General features: G+C 41.5%; 1 protein-coding gene across 10 annotated transcripts in view; it reads right to left on the reverse strand.

The window, feature by feature from the left end:
- LOC112981614 (protocadherin-15) overlaps positions 1-19289 on the reverse strand; it is a 1192166-nt gene that overhangs the window by 78271 nt on the left and 1094606 nt on the right. For all 10 annotated transcript variants that reach the window (XM_064513568.1, XM_064513569.1, XM_064513570.1 and 7 more), the window contains one exon: positions 8044-8160. In XM_064513568.1, coding sequence (XP_064369638.1) covers positions 8044-8160 — 117 coding nt within the window. The remainder of the gene's footprint in view (positions 1-8043; positions 8161-19289) is intronic.

Genomic DNA, 19289 nt, shown 5'->3' on the forward strand with positions numbered 1-19289 from the left:
GTAAACTCTAAAATTTTTATTAGTTTATTCCCTACTATACAACTCAATGAAAGAGTCTGATCTAGCAAATGCTGAATTAATAATTATAACATGCTGCATACAAAAATAACAAACTTTTAAAACCATAAGATGAAACGGCTTTAAGAGCTCATTACATTGACAGCATGCTTCCCTTAAACAAATCTGCAACAGGCACTAAGAAATCCAGCAGGAACAGTTTTTAAAAGACCAAGCCCTGACTGTCTGAAAATGCTTTTATCTCTAATCAAATATCTGTGAAATCTCTAATTAAATATCTTTGAGCATCTTACTTTTAGCGGGTGTGTGTGAAACAGTAAGGATGATTGCTCTTGATTTCACAAAAGGGCTTCACTGAACAATAACGTTACAAGGTGTTACCAGACCAGATAAACCATTAAACGAGATGTTCTGGAGCTCTGGAAGCAGGCTGCTCGTAAAAATTACTGCTCTGCATCTGTTTCTATTGACGTTTCAAATCAACAAAATAAGACTATGCAGGGGAACAGCCCATGGAAGAAATAGCCCAGCTTTTACAGGGATAACCCGTATGAAAAGAACATATATCAGTCCTAGGAATATTGTCACAAGCAAATTAAGGCTCTACCAAATAGCTCGAGTCACTCTGCTTTCTAAGTACACGGAGGGTTAAGCACTTAGAAAAGATGGTCATAATTAGCTGGCATCTTTCATCACCATGCCACTTCAACAAGGCATATGCCGATCACAGTGAAAAATAAAACACTTTTTTTTTCCTCCAGGGATGGTCACTGGTGACCTTGGATAATTTGGACATGCGTTAAAAAAGTGTGGGAAGCTGTCTAAGAAACACCAGTATCCTACTCGCTCACCATCCCGCAATCCTGATGCACTAACATGGCCAAAAGCAAACGTCACATTTTCCTCTGAACAAGCATTCGCTTCCTCCTTTCTATGCCTCTCTTGACAGCGCTTTCCTTATTGACCTGCAATTCTGCAATCTTAGACACTTCCTTCTCTTTTATCCCAGGCTTATGCCTATAACTCCAGACTTTGAGGTCTTGCTGTCCTCAGATCTTGCTTTTATTCTCATTCCTCATCTTAAAAATACATACTTTTGTAGAGGATATTATCACATCTCCCTTACTGGCTACAAACGTTTCTTTGGCATCCTCAGTAGAGATGCGACATATCTGGATTTTCCTAATGACACCAAACTCGGGTAAAGTTACGTACTTCACAGAATATTTGCTTGCAACCCTGCCTCACTTTCCACTATGCCTTTTGGTTGGGTCACCCTCTTGAGCAAAAGAAGAGAGCCCACAGGGCACTGCAGGCAAATTTAATAAAACAGAGCCAAAGGAGTTCTTCTGGCAAAAAAAAAAAAATCAATTTAACAATGGAAAAAATCAGGTGTCTCAGTTCTGTCCTATTTCCACCTGGGCTTACTCAGGCACCTGGTACACAGTGTATACACCAAGTCCATCCCACCTGGGACTCCCTGGAGCAACTCACACGTGGGCAGCGCAAATATAGCAAGTCCCACTGCATCAGCCTGCGCCTGGAGGCCGCCAGGTGCTGGGTACACCTCCGAGGCACTGCTTCACCACGCACGACTCCCTGAGCAAGTGTTGTGCTTGGAGCAGCTCGGATGTCCAACAGCCTGAACTAATGCACCCCTGGACATTTGGAAAAGCCAGATAAATAGCCAAAGTCCTTAAATTCCAACCCGACACTTCTGGAAAGAAAAGTCAGGAGAAGCGCCAGGGAAACCCTAGACACAGAGTTGTCTCTGGTCTCTCTCACTTAGCCAGTGCGGTCTCCTACGTGGTGGGTCTGATGCCTCGCTCGCTTGCTTCTTCACAACTATCCGGCACGCCAGCAGCACAGCGTTTCTCAGTTGGTCTAAAAGGCTGCCTCCCTCTCGTCTTTCAGATCGCTGTTCAACAAAATATCTTAAATGCACAAGTGCTTATACCTCAGCGGGATTATTCAAATGCTTCACAGCAAACGTGCTTAACTCTCTCCTGGGATGGGATCAGGATGACTTCTCTCTTCCCAAGATTAATTTCTATAGCAATGTTTTTAAAAGAAGTTGATGATTTTTATTCTAATAAGCTGTACCAGTTATTTAGAAAGAACTGAGGATATACTCAAGCTTTTCCTCAGTGGCCACATAAAAATGGCTACAATCTATTACCAGAATTCCCTCTGCCCTCCCCTCTTCCTTTTTCTGCTCTTCCTTCTTAGTATTTTGTTATCCCTTACTGTGTATTGTGTCTGGAATTAGATGTAAGCTCTTCTGGGAGAGACAGGGTGAGCAACCATCGCATGAATGAAATAATTAAAAAAAAGGAGACACAAATTTTAAAATTGGAGGAAAATATAATACGGATTGTACCAATAAACCAAATATGTTGATTTATATTACATATATTAGAAACATATGCAAATCTAATTTATTGCATTTCAATGACCAAAATGGTATTTCAGATGAGATTTTTTTTTTTAATGTAACTTTGTAAAAAATAATTTACATTCTCAGTTACTGCGAAAAAAGTGAAATGAAACTGGAAAATAAAAGAAGTAAAAAACTGGTAAGAATTAAAAATGACATTTGCTCAAGACAAGCCTTCAAAGCCTACTCTGGCCTTCAGTGAAAAGCGCTGGTTTTTAAGTTTTAACTGACATTTCACTAAGGAGAGGAAGGAGTAACTATCGGAGATCTCTCATGCCTCCAGGCCAAGATTTTATGACCACTTTGAAATCTGCAAGTTGAAATAAAAACATAGTAAAATCCCTACTTGGGAGCATCTGAATTTAGCACAGAGACTTTTTTGTTTCAAATTAGTAATCGTTAAGAACAACAGATTTTTGCAACCAAAACAATCCTATCCTCTACATTTGCATCCTAATGATGATTTAACTTTTTAAGCATCAGGTTCATATACTTAATTTAACGAAATCACACATTCAGACCCCAACTTGGACGTTCATTCATTCACGCACACACATCCATACCTGTAAGATAGATTGAATAAAAATAATTTACTGCGTGGAGATTCTAGGGGAGAAGGTCTTAAAAAAAAAAAAAAAAAAAAAAAAAGTCACCTCTACCCTATGTCCCCAATAAATGAATCAAACTGCACTTCATATAAGAGTGAAAGCTCACCCTGACCTTTTGTGACTGGAACCTTTTGTCCTGGAAAACATATGGGAGCTACTCTTTGTACACCCATCCCCATATGCCATAAATTTCTGAATCACTTAGGAAATGCTCTGTTACGGAAATCCAGAAAACTCTATGCCACAAGTGAGTCTCTTCCCGCCTCTCATCTTTCACCTATGTTATAGTTTTACGACATTGTCTGTGCTCTCCCCAGTGAGCACTTAATGCTCACATTTATATTTCTGACTCATCCTTTAGAAATCGTCAGTCACAGAGAAAACGTGATCGTTTCTCAGGAACATCACCGAATGAGCACTTCTGTAGTCAAGAGAGGAACAGAGCAGGTTAAAAAAATATGCATACTTTGCTTGAGGTGATGTTTCGCTAACGTTAATTTTGGTGGCCTGAACTTTTTTCTATCACCTACGTGCCCATCACTGCTGCTGCCACCACCTTTGCTGTCAAGGCACTAGGAGGAACCACTGGGCTTATGCAGGGGCCTCCCAAGAGCCAGAAGAGTTGCAGCCCTCCCCACCCCCTTGGCCAGAGGAGAACGAAGCTTTCGGGTCATCTTCTCCAGGTCTTCCTTTTGACCTCTTTTTCCCCCACTGCAAGACCCAAACTCAACTACAGCCCCACTCCAGCAGCCCCAGGGAGAAACAGGCTGAGGACGGTGTCTTCAGCAGGAATGGGAGAGCCAAATCCACCGACGCCAGCCGACCCCTCTCACCTGCCTCCAGACCTGCTCTTCTGCCATTGCAAAATTCAGCTTTGCCTTCTCCTGCAGGCTTTGAGCATTTCAGTTTGGATTTTCATATTCATGCATATTAATGTGACACCGCAGTGCAAAGCTGGGATTTGCTCAAGACGGGAGGTGGTCTCTAAAGAGCTGATTAGGTCTGAAAAGCTTTTATTACAGGTGATGAAAAAGATCTTGCTTGACTTTTATTCTGGGCTGAGTTTAAAGTTGACAGGGGAATACTCTACATTATTTGTAAAATGACAACAGGAAATTTCAAGCTTAGATACTTCAAATTAGTTAGGCTTTTGTTAGAACTGTCCTGATAATCAAGCATATTTTAAAGCCAAAACTGTTTTCAGAATATAAGCATATTTTTCCTCCTGAACTGATGAAACAGATGTATTAGTGTGGTCCAAATAAGATTTCAGCAGATTAAAAAAGTGCTACAATACTGATGACGATAACTAATAACATTCTTCCCCTTAAGGCAAGTGTGAAGGAAGGTACTCCTGCTGAACAGACAAAAGGCTATTTTTTTTCTAAAAATTTCTAGCGAATTTGTACCGAATCCCTTGTGACAGCACTGAATGTCAAAGCCAGCTTGAAATACAGATTTGCCAGTAGCGCAAAACATCTAAACAGGCTTAATTCAGTCAAAAAAGACATAAAGCCATTGATGTCTTGATAGTTTTCTCTCTATATCTCTCGCTCTTTTTTCTTTTTTAGCAAAATCTATCAGCCCTCAGCAGGAAATAGAATAGTTCTTAAAAAGCTGGTATTTTATTTTAAAAAACTAATAAAAAAACCCACCAACTTCTCCACAGCTAGCCTTTATGGCTATTTTATTCCTTTTATGCCTGAGGGCTAGCTTTATTTTTAAGTATTCATATAAATCAAAGAAATGCAACAGCTGATCTCAAAAACATTATGTTGACATTATTGTTATATGCATCCACGCCTGCCATAATGGTAATAAATGGGATCCCACACTTTGTGATCTTGATCTCTCTCTCTCATGCATGCCCATTGATTTCTCTACGGACATAGAAACTATCCCCACAACTTCCAGGTGCCAGACATTCAGAAGCATGTAAGAGCACTCCACCTGAAACATGAGGAAATCACACGAAAGGAATCTGAGAGAAATAAGCATTTTAGTCGGGTTTTATATTCCCCTATTCTCATACTACAGGTGACCATTATTCTCCACTGTGCTAAACAGCATACAAGCTCATCCACATCCAATTTCTACATTTATCCACCTATATGATAGTGACAGCTGTTAGAAAAGGAAAGAGTCTAGAAGGAAAAAGGGCAATACATGCGCCTAAATAAGAACTCTGCTGACAGTTTGACGGGCTATTAGGATAATTTAAAAAAAAAGAAAAAGCAAAATAACTTTGCATCAGACAATGCTGATTCCACAAAATTAAAAAATTTTACAAACACATATCAGTTCGATCAGTTGCTTAAGTATTTTCTTTCATCCAGTGTTTCATTGGCATCTTGTTCTTTAAAGTGACAGACCTAGCATCTTTAAAGTATTAACCTAGCAATGACAAAATGAAGGCTGATACCAGAATAGGCAAATATTTTATCAAGGCCAAAGTATTCCATTATAAAACAACCAAGAATATAAAATAAATATTGATATAAAAATCGAGCTAAAATGATTCTCTGGCATTGAAATTAAATATTCTGGGGCGTGTGTGTGTGTGTACTTAATCCCGATAACCCCCTTGTACTGAAATTTCCGTTATTTCTATAGAACAGAAATTCAGCTCCTTGCCCAGTTTTATTGATCCTAAACATCCTTTTCTCCAGGTTTACTACTTAGTAGTGCAAGGAAGAAATGCAGGGCAAAACAAGTTAGTATCTTTGTGGAACACATAGTGTAAACGTAACCCTTGCAGGTTTTTAATGCCACCGAGAAACTTGGCCCTCTCTGCTCGCAATCTCCATTCTGTAGCCCCCAGCTTATTGCACCTGATATTTTAGAAGACTAAGGTATTCATGAACGACAGGACAATACCAAGCATTTCGAGTGGAATCAAAGGTTTGATCTGACCACATAGTTACAGGATATCCTCTTAAATTAATTTAAAATTTGTTTTCCAGCAAAAAATTCTGAGACTGGAGCAATCAAGGTTACTTTACTCTGCAAATCATTGTGTGTTTTAAGCAGCGATGGTGCCAGGTGTGCCCCAAGGAAGAGAGGGAAGTCATGCAAAAGTATTAGATGTTCACAGGGCAAAAAGGCAGCGGGAGCACGAGTGCGTGTAGGCTGCCAAAACGTGCATGCATGCTGAGCCCTGTGAAAGGGGACTTCTCCACTGTAGATCTCTGCGATGCTACTAGAGATAGTTCCTTTTGCTTAGGCATAAAGGTTAAGGTCCAAAACAAAAAGACTATGTGATGTGGGTACAGCTGATGCCTAAAAGCAGGACTAAGATCCTCAAAACCCCAGGGTTAATCATGCATGTCCCTCATCTTCACAGGTGCTGCGGTTTGTTCCCTCAACAGCAGCTTCAAAGCCTGGCAGATCTCTCCTGGTGCATGCTGAAAGACATGAGGACACCCGCACCTCTCTTTGGAAGAGTTCCAGGATGCAGGTCTGCCAGGAAGAAAGCGTTCGAGGTTATGAAACCATTTTTGAGGTGTCCCCTTCTACCCCAAAGAAAGACACCTGAAACTCCCACTTGCCTCTGCTGACTAGTCTGATGCATATATGCCTGCTGACCACTCTGCTTTAACTTAACTAGCTTTGGGGCAAACACGCTGGCTGCTTGGGATCCTCTTCCAGTGCACCTGCGCTCTATGGAGGATGCTTAACACAGACCTCAGGGTCCATTCTGAGAACAGAGCACTGGAAAATCAGGCCCTGGGTCTAATCCTTCCCTGAAACTTCCCTAGCCGTGAAGACACAGTGCTCCAGTTCTTTCATTTAGCACTCAGACAATGTCTGTGTCCTCCTCTGTAGCATTCCTTCAGATATTTTGCAGCGCTATTAAAACTACTGCTACTCATTACCTAAATGGTGATGTTACTCTTTTTTTTTATGTACATTTTAAACAATCACTAGCCCAGATCTTCAGCTGATGTTTATTACCCTAATGCCTCCAAGTCCAGCAATACCCCGCTGATACACACCACCTGCAGAGAGCTTACTTACCTTTCTGCATTAGGACTTCTCACGAGGGGGTAGAAGGATTGCATTTACTGAAGCCCTTCTTTATCATTTCAGTCCTTCAGTGGTAAATAAATTAGTATGTAGCATATTTAGCTAAGCTACTGCCCATTTGTGTCACAGCACTGCCATCAGCCTTTAATGTGCATGGCACATTCTCTCCATACGCTCGCCCCTGAGATTATTTTCCTTACTACACCAAACATTAACAATTAAAAATTAAACCTGGCTGGCAGAACAGCTTTGGCTTTTATTGTCCTCTGCCTATCATCCAGTCACCAACGTTCATCAACCTCTGATTACAAAAAATTGATATTACCCTTCAGAATAGCTACCAAGTCAAAACCATGTGCTCAGTTCTGTCAGTCAAGTGCTACACTAGGGACCGGCAATAAAAGCCAGTGGCAGAAATGAACTTTATCCCCAAATCAACCACACACAGCTCATACGCTGCATGCCCAGGAAGGCCCCACTGACGAGCCATACTGTTCCAGGTGCCCCTGCAACGTCTCTGACTACAAGCAATGACTGCAAATCAAGAAAGTAACAAATGCAAAAAAAAAAAAAGAAAAGGCAAATCAAGAAAATGATCTTGCAAAGGTGCCTTTTGCTTCCCTTTTTAAGCTGCAGAGCTGTACAGCAAGGGCCAGCATGGCTTCTCTGCCTGCTATCCCACTTGCACTGCCAAGCCCAGCACAAGCTTTCCAAAAATCCTCCTGTCAAAAAGGAGCCATATCATTGATTTGCTAGCTGCAGGAGCCACCATTTTAAATGCAGCCTATGTCCGCAACGACAGAGGACAGGCTGGCATAAAATATTCACAAGATACCACTCTGTGAGACTCATAAGAATCACCTTTGGTGCTGAGAGAGTTAGGTCACTTATGAGGGTTAAAGATTTTTTTTTCCCCTCTGGGATGCAGAGTATTAATAGAGCCTTTTTGCTTACCGGAGGATCTTGATCCTCAGCTGAAACGGTGGTGATAATTGTGCCCTTGACTGCATCAGGAGCAACCATTCCCCTGTAGAGCTTTTTGCTAAATACCGGAGAGTAATCATTCATATCCTGCAAAACACAATTAAGAGTTTAGTTCTCAAGGTCCAACAAAATTATAGACACATTCGCAATTGCGGGGGGGGGGGGGTGTTTTTCCAAACTCTACTCAATCTCTCCTTCCTATTTGCCATCCGCAATCTCTCCCTGCTCTCAGCTCTCTTGCCACCACACAAAACCAGCACGCACAAGGGGAAGGAACGAGAAGAAGAAGTAGTGGCAGACGGGTGTCAACACTGTATGAGAGCCCAGGATTATGTTCTTCATACTGATGCACGTGGTATCAAAAAGAGGTTTCTAAAGACTTGGGTTAAACCCAATCTCATTAAGGAAACAACATCTGCACACATACGTATTCACGCACATATGTGTGTGTATATATATACGTATATGTGCACACACGTGCATATCCATATATACATTAATTTGTGCGTCTTTGTGCAAAAGATGCAAACATAGGGCTGTGCGTGTTGCCCTGTGCACCAGGAGCCACGGGCATGGAGGTTCTCAGCCAGGATCACGGGCTATTCAAAAGTCATTCTTTTTGACTGTCCTACGTCACCTGAAATTCATTTTTTGTCAAATCCATTCAAAATCCTCTCACTGCAAGGCCCAGCAAACTCATCCACATATTCCTTTAAAAAAAACTTTAAACATACATCTCTAAATCACAGTTTTTATTCTAATGGGAAAATGCGCTTCCAGCTTTCTTCGCAGAGCCACCTTTGTAACTTGAATTTTCTTTTTCCTTTTTTCCCTAAAGCAGAATGCATACCTGAGCTTTGGGGGTAATCCACACAAACACATCTAAACTCAAAGGTCTTGGGCAAAATTTATACAACGATGCTTCTAACTTGTTAGAAGTTACGGCTTCTCATGCCACAAGTACTACATGCTGCCACCAGTGAGGGTGCTACACTAATGATAATTTAAAACATCCATCCATACTTCATCAGCAGACACTACAGCATAACAGATATTAAAAAAAAAAAAGAAAAAAAAAAAAAAGAGCAGTATCAGGCTGTGGTCCTTTCATAGCCCATCCTACCTCAGATAAAAAAAGCAAAATTATTTTATTTGAAGCAGACATGAAGCGGTTATGAGTATAGGAAAGCTAATCAGTTAGAGATAGCTTATTAAAAACATTCTCAAGTCTGGCACGAGCAACATGATACAAGTCAACATCAATAAATACTACAATGGTGTAAGATCAGAGGATTTGATTTTTTTTTTTCTTTTGGATTTGTAAATCCCTGGAAGTTTTTCAGAGACACACAACCTTTTAGGAACAACGCATGTGCACAGCCAAGACACCTTCTTCTCCGTCCGCAGGAGGTCTCCATCCTGGGGTAGTGACCTGATAGCGCAGCTGCAATGACTCTGCTGTTTGCAGCTATTGCTTCCCATGATCTGGATGCTTAGCATCACCTTCATGAAGTAGCTGAACTGCTTGGAACACCCCATCTCTTTATTTGCTTTTATGCTCCTGTCTCTGCACACCTGCAAACCAACAGCCACATCTGGCCTTTGCTCCGTGGTGCAGCAGCAAGAGATCACACCCGGCTGTTTGCTCATCCGAAGGGAAAAAATCATGCTGCGATATTTCTGTTATCTTTTGCACACCCGTAGGCAACCTGAGTGCCTGAAAATCTGTGACTTAAAGTACTGGGAAAAGTGATTGTCTTTAAAGATGATAGACTACAACCTCCGCTACAAGAAATGACTAAGTCATCCTACTTAATGTCCCTATTTTTCCAAATACATGGATCAGCACAACATACACAGGAGTACAAAGTGGAAACCAAGAAGAAAGGCCAAACGCTTTCTGTCCTACCACACCAGGAAACACACCTAGAAGACAGCAAGCCTGCCGTTACGGGCAGGCGATGAAGTCTCACATGGTATGTGAATGTCTGGGATGAACATCTGCTGCAAGGAGAAAGGGAACCTTCTCAACTCTTTTGGGCAATTCTCAATAGAGCAGGTAGTGATTTTGTTAGGAAAAATGCATTTCCTCCCTATATTACAATCTTCTCCAGCTGGTATCATCTGTCTTTACACATTATGGGCACTTAAAGGTACCAAATAGGTTGCAAAGGGAAATCATTCATTTTCTGGCAAAATTCACCACCACCAGGGATGGGGTCACAGTCTATATCTGACTGTGGTTTGGCACACGCTGTATTTTTTTTTATGACTAACTCAAGAGATGAGTACAGGGACACGGATTTTTGGGATCGCGCCCATCAAGGCCCCCAATTCAACCTCCTGCGCAGAAGCGGACTTGGCAGCAAGCCGCATTTAGCGTGCAGGATTGCCTGAGCCGATGCACTGATGCAACGCTCGGGTTTTCATCACAGACAGACTTTGGTCAAAAACGTAACACATTGGAGACAGCACTGGGGCTTTTGTCATTACTGGAGACCAAAGACAGACAGAGATGGTCTTGCACAGCTTAAAAATAGAAGACGACACTACTCCCCAACTGAAGGCTTCTGCTTCAATCGCCCCTTAAACCTGACTTTGCATCTAAATGGATAAGATGTATACCAAGGCAAGCCATAAGCACAGGTTGTGTGTGTGTGTGGGTGGGCAACTTTCCACAAAGTGATAGTAAAAAGTAGTTAGTGCAACCGTCTTTTGATGGGAAGGTAACAGCAGGTACATATTAATATACAAATATAAAACTGCATTTGTGCCACTGCTCATCTAGCTGCAGATTTACTTTATTTTTATACAGCTTTGTTGACACAACAGAGTCAAAGTCAAAGCATAATAAGACACAAAGCTTTCTTCCTATTGCAGCTCCTTTCTACGCACCATCTTCTCTTTTGCTTTTTTTTTCACATTGCTTGAACTGGGCAGAACATTAAAACAGGACATGATGTGTCCCTCCCATTTCTCCCTTGCGCAAAGATTAAAAAACAAAACAAAACAAAAAAACCCACACTGGAGCACGAAGGAAGAAAAGTATTGGAGGAATTCTTCACAATCCAAATTAGTATCCTTAAAAGCAAACAAAGACTGATTAAGAGATCTCTTGATGCCAACTTGTTTGCTAAGTCGGACATCATCCTTAGCCTGTGAATGATCTGACAGCCACCACCTTTCCCTATGCTCCGGACAAGACACATCACATTTACCAGATTTAAAGGGGTGTTATTTAACAAAAGATTTGTAGGAAACAAATATTGACCAGTCTGCAAAGATTATGAAGATGCTGAAGAAAAATGTTGGTGAACTGAGATACTCATCTAGGAATGCCAATGAGGAGAAACAAAGCATGGGGGAGGAAAGGCATTAAGCAGCAAATCAATAGGTAATTTAAAAATCATTAAGATGGTCACTAGAGGTAATGCACTAATACTAAACTAGATGCTTCCAGACAGGTGGTGACCACGGGGTGGGAGGAGAATACATGACTAGCGCAGAAGAAAAACATCTGCGGTACAGCATTCCCAGCACAAAATGAACCTGTAAACTTCAATGGACTATGGAGACTAATATATTTTTGATTTAAGGGGACACCAAGAGACCTTTAATGTTTGTAGTTCACACAGAGTTGGAAATATAAGCAATTAACGCTTAGGTGAAATAATCTCTTCTTCCTCCTCATTCACTAATCTGGGAAAGGCGCAATTTGAGTCCAAATGGTGAGCTTGTTCCCTGCACTGTGACCACCCCTTAACTTCATCTTAAGCATATTCAGCCCAGGGTGTACTTTACGTACGGCACAGCGCAGGTGCTTCTTGTCATCAGCTGGAGCAGGCTCCATGCTCCTCCGTGACCTTGTCGTGGCTCCTCCAGAGCCACCTCCCAAGGGATCCAGAAGGACGTGGGAAAAGCAAACCCCACGCTACCAAACCGTATGCTGGGCAGCAAAGCCTGGGAAGGAGAACTGCTGCCCAGGATACGGTTTGGCACTTGTGGGACATTTTAGAAGTCCTACCTGAAATGGCTAAAGGCAGGACTACAGCTCCTTCCTGCTAGTGGGGGAGCGCAAGGCGGTTTTCATGAGATCAGGATGTGGCCCCTTCTCACTCCAGTGAGCTAGAGCAGCAGCAGCTCATCACCATTACCTTATTTTAACTGATAACATGCAACATGACAAGGAGTGACAGACTTGACTCACTTGCGTATTGCCACTAACCTAAAGACTTTCTAAATAATAATTTTTTTGAAAATAGGTTTTGGTAGAAACGTTATTTAAGAAAGAGAAAAACGAACACTAAAAAAATGAACACCAAAAAAATTAATTTTTCCTAGGCTGTCTCCATGCAAACAGAAGCGACTCCAGATGACACTCATATTTCTCTCTCTATAGATACCACACACGCGATCATTTGTGCAAACGGCCTTTTATCCTGGAAAGCGTTTGCTGCACCGAGACCGACCGCTGCCTTGCCCCTGCAGGGCACTAGAGGGCAGCCCTGCCAAATGGGAGCCAACAGCCATGGAAACCCAACATCTCCTGCCCTCTCCCAATTTTCTTCTTAAAAAATATATGTATTTATATATATAATTTCTATTTATACATTTTTTTCATCTAGTAGTCATCTAGCTTTACGTACCTTACAAAGTCAGCCTGATTTTCTAACGCCTGGGTTTTGTCGTATGGGACCTGTTACAACCAAGCATTGATTATTTGGTAAAATAGTTGCGATTCTTTGATAGTAAAATCTAATCATTAATCTGATGAACAGCTCCAAGGGGACAAATTCTGCATCTTCTGCTGATTTATCTACAAGGACCAGAAGATTTTTGCCGTTATCATGGTATCGCTGCAGAGCTGCATAGCCGGTGAGCCTGTATCACAACTGCAGCTTTGCACCAAAGCTTCCCTTTCTTCTTCTACCTCTCCTCGGCTCCCAAGGAGTTATCAGCCTGCCATAAGGCTTGCAAAAGTCTACAAAGAAATATTTTATTCTGTTTTTGACCTGTTGACAAAATCATTCGTCAATTTTGCTAGGTAGATTAGCTCCTTCAGTCTTGCATATATATATATATGTGTATATATATAGATATAAAATAATATAATATAATATATATATTATATTATATATATATAATGTTACTGAATGGAGCATGATGCAAAAACCCTTCAGGACACATTGGTGCCCCCAACCCCTGCCCAGGACCCAGGAGCCCATTTCAGCTCAGCCCGGGGCCCTCAGTCCCTGCCCAGAGATGCTGTAGCAGCGCTGGCCTCCAGCCCTGCCTCCTGGGGGGACCCTGGAGACAAATTTCGTATTAGCTATGCTTTTATGTCACAGGCAGCTTAAATTACACCCAATGGCCTAAAAATAATTTTAAAAACCCTTCTGAATCGTGGCCTCTGTATTTGGGGCCACAGACTCAATACTGAAACAGCTGGAAACTTGAGCTGTAACTTCAGAAAACCATTCCCTCACACTTGAGTTTATTTTCCTGTAACAGTAACAAAAATGGTATTCAGATATTTCTCTTTACTAGAAGAGTATCTTTTTTTCTTTCTTTTTCCCTTTTCCCTTAAACATCTACTGGGCCACATACATAGCTATAGCAAAATGCAACTTCACATCTCTACTTGGAGCCAAACGTTGACACACATATATCATAATACGTTAACTTAATTATCAGTAGTCATAGAGGTGACTGAAAAGCCACTGTGATTATTTCCACTTCAAATTACATATCTAAAAGAGTCCCTTCAAAGTTTTGACTCATGGAAAAAATGCACCTTTGAGGAAAAAAAAGTAAAATTATTACACGGCATAATCTAAAAAAATTACCTACAATCACCACATCCTGAAATATTAAAAACTTTTAAGTCCCTTCCCATTCTTTAGGAGTGCATTTTCATCTTTCGATGAAGCACATACCTTCAAGGTATTCCCCTTAAAGATTCACATGTCTCACCCATCCATTCGTCCCCCAAGACACATACAAAGTCCGCGAGCAAACTGTTCTCCGTGCTCCTACCCTTTGGTTTGCCAACGTAGAATTTCAATTTTATATCTATACTCAGTCCACTAAAGTAAGCCAGGAGTTGAAAATTACTGCTAGCTCTGATGCAAGTATTTGCAATCTCTTTTAAAGGTGTGTCGAGCACAGTGGCTAATTTACAAGGACCGAGGTTGGAGAATCGAACTACAGCGAGTGACTTGGAGTGGCAAGTTCAGGGTCTTTGGGACGATGCTCACGGCATAACCTAACAAACTGCAAGAACTTGCACTTTGAAATTGGTCTTTAATTGGGTCTAGCGCTTCTCTGCACCGGGTTTTTTGTTTGAAGTTTTACAAAACCAGAGGCATGTTAATGTGCTATAACTGCCTCTTTTTCATATTTAATGCTCTGCGAACCCTCAAGTAGTTCACAATCTGAATTAAACAATAAAGTTCATGGTGGAAGACAGGGCAATAAATGACTTCAGCAGATGGTTGAACAGAGAAGTTGAGTTTTATAAAAGATAAATCTGTTTATAGGCACTGTAGTCCAACACCATACCCATTATCCCAGTGATGTTGCTAGACAAGAGAAAAACAAGCAGTTATATTTCGGGGGCAATGCAGAATATCAATGAGCTCTTCTTTTTGAGCTTTTCCAAAGTTATGTGCTGCTGCCGTGCTAGACTGCCTTTTAAGCCAAGTTCCCAAGAAAGGGAAGACGTAGCACGCTGATGGTGACAGGTTCAAATTCGCTCCCATGAAAAGACCAGTCAATGCATATAGTGCATATTCCAGTGCATAGAATGACTTTGAATTTTCCCATTTGACCTACCATTCAGCATAGGCAAGATCTGATGAACTGCAGTTAGACCAACAGGTAGCTTCAACAGGACTTCATGATTCAAGTCCTGCTCAATACTTAGTCCAACTAAATGAGGGGTAGAGCCAATTTCTTCTTTTTCGATCGGACAATTTTAAGCCACCTATCTGTTTTCAGAACCAGACCTGGCAAATTTTTCCTCAGGAGTACTACTGTGAGTCATTTTTGTTTCCAGTTTATGCTTGATGCAGAAATCACTTAGAAATCACTGCAATTTGTAAGTCTTCATTGTTTCACATGGCTATGTTTTCATCTGAACATAAAACACTGTGCCCTTGCTAACAGGAGGATCTTTGTCAGTTAAAAGAAAAGAAAAGAAAAAAAGATCATACAAAATCCCAGCTGACACTTGGTGTAGACGTATTGTTAGGAAAGCAGTGACAGCAACAAGAATTTCCCCCTCAAGCATCAATACAAAAGTTTCTGCATCATCTGACAGTAGTCCAAAAAAATTCTCCCGTCAGTAAAGCAACAGAAGTATTTTAAGTGGTATATCTTTTCGGCGTCGTACTTGTCTCGGAAAATTAATTTAACCACTGTGGTTTGGGTACTCTGTGTACCTTTGGCAGATTGGTGATAGCAATACATTTATTGATGTTCATCGGAATAGTCAGTTTTACTAAATCTGGAAATTCATTCAAATTCATATTCAGAACAGTCCGGCTACTGGGATTAAGGTATAGTAAGAGTTTTGGTAAACATCTGTGTTGTCAAACTTGCAACACAGCATTGCTAGAAACCCACAGATTTGTTTGGTTTTTTTTATTTTATTATTTTTGTTGCTCTATCACTTCAAATGATCAGCTAGAGATAACGGCCCCATTACGCTGTACACTCTACTTTAAAAACAAAAGAGTAATCCATTCCCAGGATATAAAAGGAGGGAAAAAAGCAATTATAACAAACAAGAAAGACACGAAGTAAAACAAAATAATGCTGGTAATAAAAAGAGCAGGTCACAGCATAAAATATGCAGGTATCTTGCAGGTCCCGTGATAGAGATTTCATAATATGTATTTAGGAATACATCCCTCATTTAACAATAATAGAAACTGGAAGAAGGTTAGTCTCATTTCTCTTAAGCTCTATTACCATGGTAACTGTTTCCAAATGCTAAATCCTAAAAAACAAGCATACCAGTTGAAGAGCAACAATTTCACTTCTTCCAATGCAAGGAAACCTTTATATTGTGAGAGGACGCTTAAATTTGCAGCGTGCACTATAGACACTCATAGCAAACACTTCAACCCTCCCAAGCACCTTGGGAGTGCAAATTTCTGCCAATACAGCGAGGGAAGTTACACCTCGACAGTGGCAAACCACTAAAAAAAATAAGTGTATGAATTGTTTCTCAGAGTTGGTAACAGATTGCTAACACTTGCTGTGTATAATTATTATATTCAATGGATAAAATAAGAAGGTCTGTGCTCTTGATTACAGACCAGATTACAGTCGCCAATTAATCTGGAAGACAACCTGTGCAATCTCTCCTGCCATCCCAAGACAGGAGGACTCATTAGGACTCTTTAACTGAGGTGCAAAGCTATGAAAGCTGCGAGGGGAATCTGAAAACTGAAGGAGAAAAATAAAAATCTCAGTCTGTTTGAGGCTATGGACAAAATTCTTTTTGCATCTCAAGCACAGCTTGATGCCACTGCTTCTAGTCCTCCTCGGTAATACCAGCAAGGATGCAACAGCATCTGATTTATAAAACAGGAAAGCAGAGAAAGAAAATAAGATGAAATTTTGTTTTAAGGAAGCTAAAAAGTATCACTTCCTGGCTAAATAAAACTTTTTTGGGGCACACGTATGCACAAGATGCACTTCTTCATTAAACACAGGGTTAATTCGTTAATTTATCTTTCAATTTCCTCCCAAGAAGGACTCGTAAGTCATCTATACAATAGCAGAAACGTGAGACGTTTAATTGCGGCGGGAGCCAAGAACGTATTTCAATACCGATGCGTCGGTAAGCGATTAAGTTGTTTTTTTCCCCTAGTGAGTATTCTGCTGCACAATCTACATTTTCATCAAGTTCCGGAAAGGTTAATACAAACTCTTTGCAACTCGTCATGCCAAAGGCTGAAAGCAAGGGTCCAAAGAAGCCGCTGCGTGCATCCACCCTTCGCCTGGCTGCAGAGATCAATCTGATTACGCGTATACCCCACTGCTGCTCTTTCAATTTGATATCCCATGAATGATACATGACACCATCAGACATGGTCCGTATTTGGCTAACAGAATCGTATTACCGAGTAAAACTTGCAACGCTTTCAGTTAAGAATGAAAAATGCCAGATGTTAACAAAGCAGCACAAGTCCAAAAGCACCGGAGACCTCTATAACACAAGTAATACTCTGAGATTATAGGAACTGAATCCCTAAAGGTTACATAAATTCTCTGCTTGGTCCCGAGAATGTTTTTGCTTTGATGCTTGCTTCTGCTTTTTCTAGCTCGACTTGGAGTTATTCCAGCTGCCAGTTGAACACCGGTTATGCTAGGAATTACAGTGCGATCGGGCTTGCTTTATTTCCTTTTTGGGGTCGCAAAACCTCTGTCTAGACCACGCCGTACAGGGTATCATCTACCCTCCCATGCATTTAAGAGCTAGGGCAGGATTTTGTGCTTTGGGAACATCCTCACTGAGCTGCTGGACAGGAACTGGCCCCCTCCGGCAGCTTCCCATGATGTGCTGACCTTGTGCCTGTGCAAGACATGTCCCACCTCTGTCCTCAGGGGAACTCTTTAATCCTGGGGCCTCTCTCTGTGCCGATTAGGACCCTCCGTCCCCAGCACAGGTACCCGGTTGGGATGCTCCAGGTGGGATGCTGCTCTGCAGCAGCTGGGGCTGGTGCAGGTTATCCTTGGCTGCAGGCAGCTTTGGTTGCGCCTCAAAGCTCACGCACAAACGCAGGGCAACGAAAGACTGGAAAATTCCCAGCGAGGTGGTTACAGATTCCATATTCAAACATATTTCTGTTTTCTCTGGCAGTGGAAGGAGCTCCCAGGTGGTTACATCCACTGGCAGAGGCACAGGCAGGGAAGGGGATATGCAAGTCATCTTCCACTTCACTTTCAGATCCTCACCTCCAGAAAAGAGACGTTAGTCTTTTCCATTAAGAATAAACACAAACTGCGTTGCCACGCGCTTTGCCACTCCTCTATCCCTTTCCACTCCAAAGGCCTGCTCCTCTCCTAGCTCGCCCTGGGCCTGCAGGGCTCTGTCCTCCTCTTGCTGCTCTCTTGAATCCCCCTTTCGGGATGTCCTCTGGCGGATTCCTTCTCATCTCGCACAGGGGAAGCACAAGGCTCTGATTTTGGTCTTTATCCTTTCTTCACCCTCTAAATTTTATCTCAGGAAAGCTCATCTGTAAGCTCAAATTTAAGCATTTCTTCTATTCTAGACCTGATGGCCAAAACGCTAAATCTGCACCATCTCTTTAACACGTACCCCGTCATGGATATCTACCCAACAAAACAAAATTTGTAAAATATTTTTTCTGCAAGCCCTCACCCATGTTCTCCCTTGACTGTCACCGATCTGACTGTCACATCATCTCATTTGTGGGTGGAACCTAACTGGCATCGTAACCTCAGCCTCTACTTAATTGTATTCACTGATGTTACAAAAAATCAGCCTGCCACTGAGTATGACCATACTCACTTGTAATCCTTTCCTTGGTTTTCTTTTCTTTCTCACATAAAGTATAACCTTCTTGTCTTCAGTTTCTGGCCCTGTTCTGTACCTGACTTACTCACTTTTTATTGCCATAACTGCAATTCCTGGCTCCAGCCTCATGTCCCAGCCTCTCGCTTGCTGCCTTTTCAAACAAGCATCATCGTGCTCCCTTTTTGTTGCTCATGTGTGTGGAAGTTTCCAGGAAAAATACAAGAAAAGAAAGCCCAAAACAAAACTCCTCTTTTTCATCCCACTAATTCCTTCTTGAACTCCTTTTTCCTACAATGCCTCCCTGACACTGAACATGCTACAAATTCCCAGTCATACAGCTGGGTCACCTGTACGATCAGACTACAGCTTATCTCTGAATTTATTCCTATTTGAAGACAAGTGCCTTAAAAAAAAAATCTTTCAGAAATTCATTGCATTAGGAGTAAGTTGTTTCTGTAGAAAAGTAAGCTTGAGCAACTTCTTCCTTAAGCATATGAACAGAAGAGGCTCAGGGAATGATGTCAAAAGGTATTTTTCTCTTGCATTGACTTGGAAACTGCTGGGGAAGAGGACAGGCTAGTAGGAAAACTTGGCATTGTATCTCAATCCAAGAAACTTCGCCGAGATGGAAAGGCGTTGCAGAAACCTTCTTACACCTTTGCAG

This window comes from Dromaius novaehollandiae, chromosome 6 (assembly GCF_036370855.1).
Source record: "Dromaius novaehollandiae isolate bDroNov1 chromosome 6, bDroNov1.hap1, whole genome shotgun sequence".
In the NCBI taxonomy this organism is placed as follows: Eukaryota; Metazoa; Chordata; class Aves; order Casuariiformes; family Dromaiidae; genus Dromaius; species Dromaius novaehollandiae.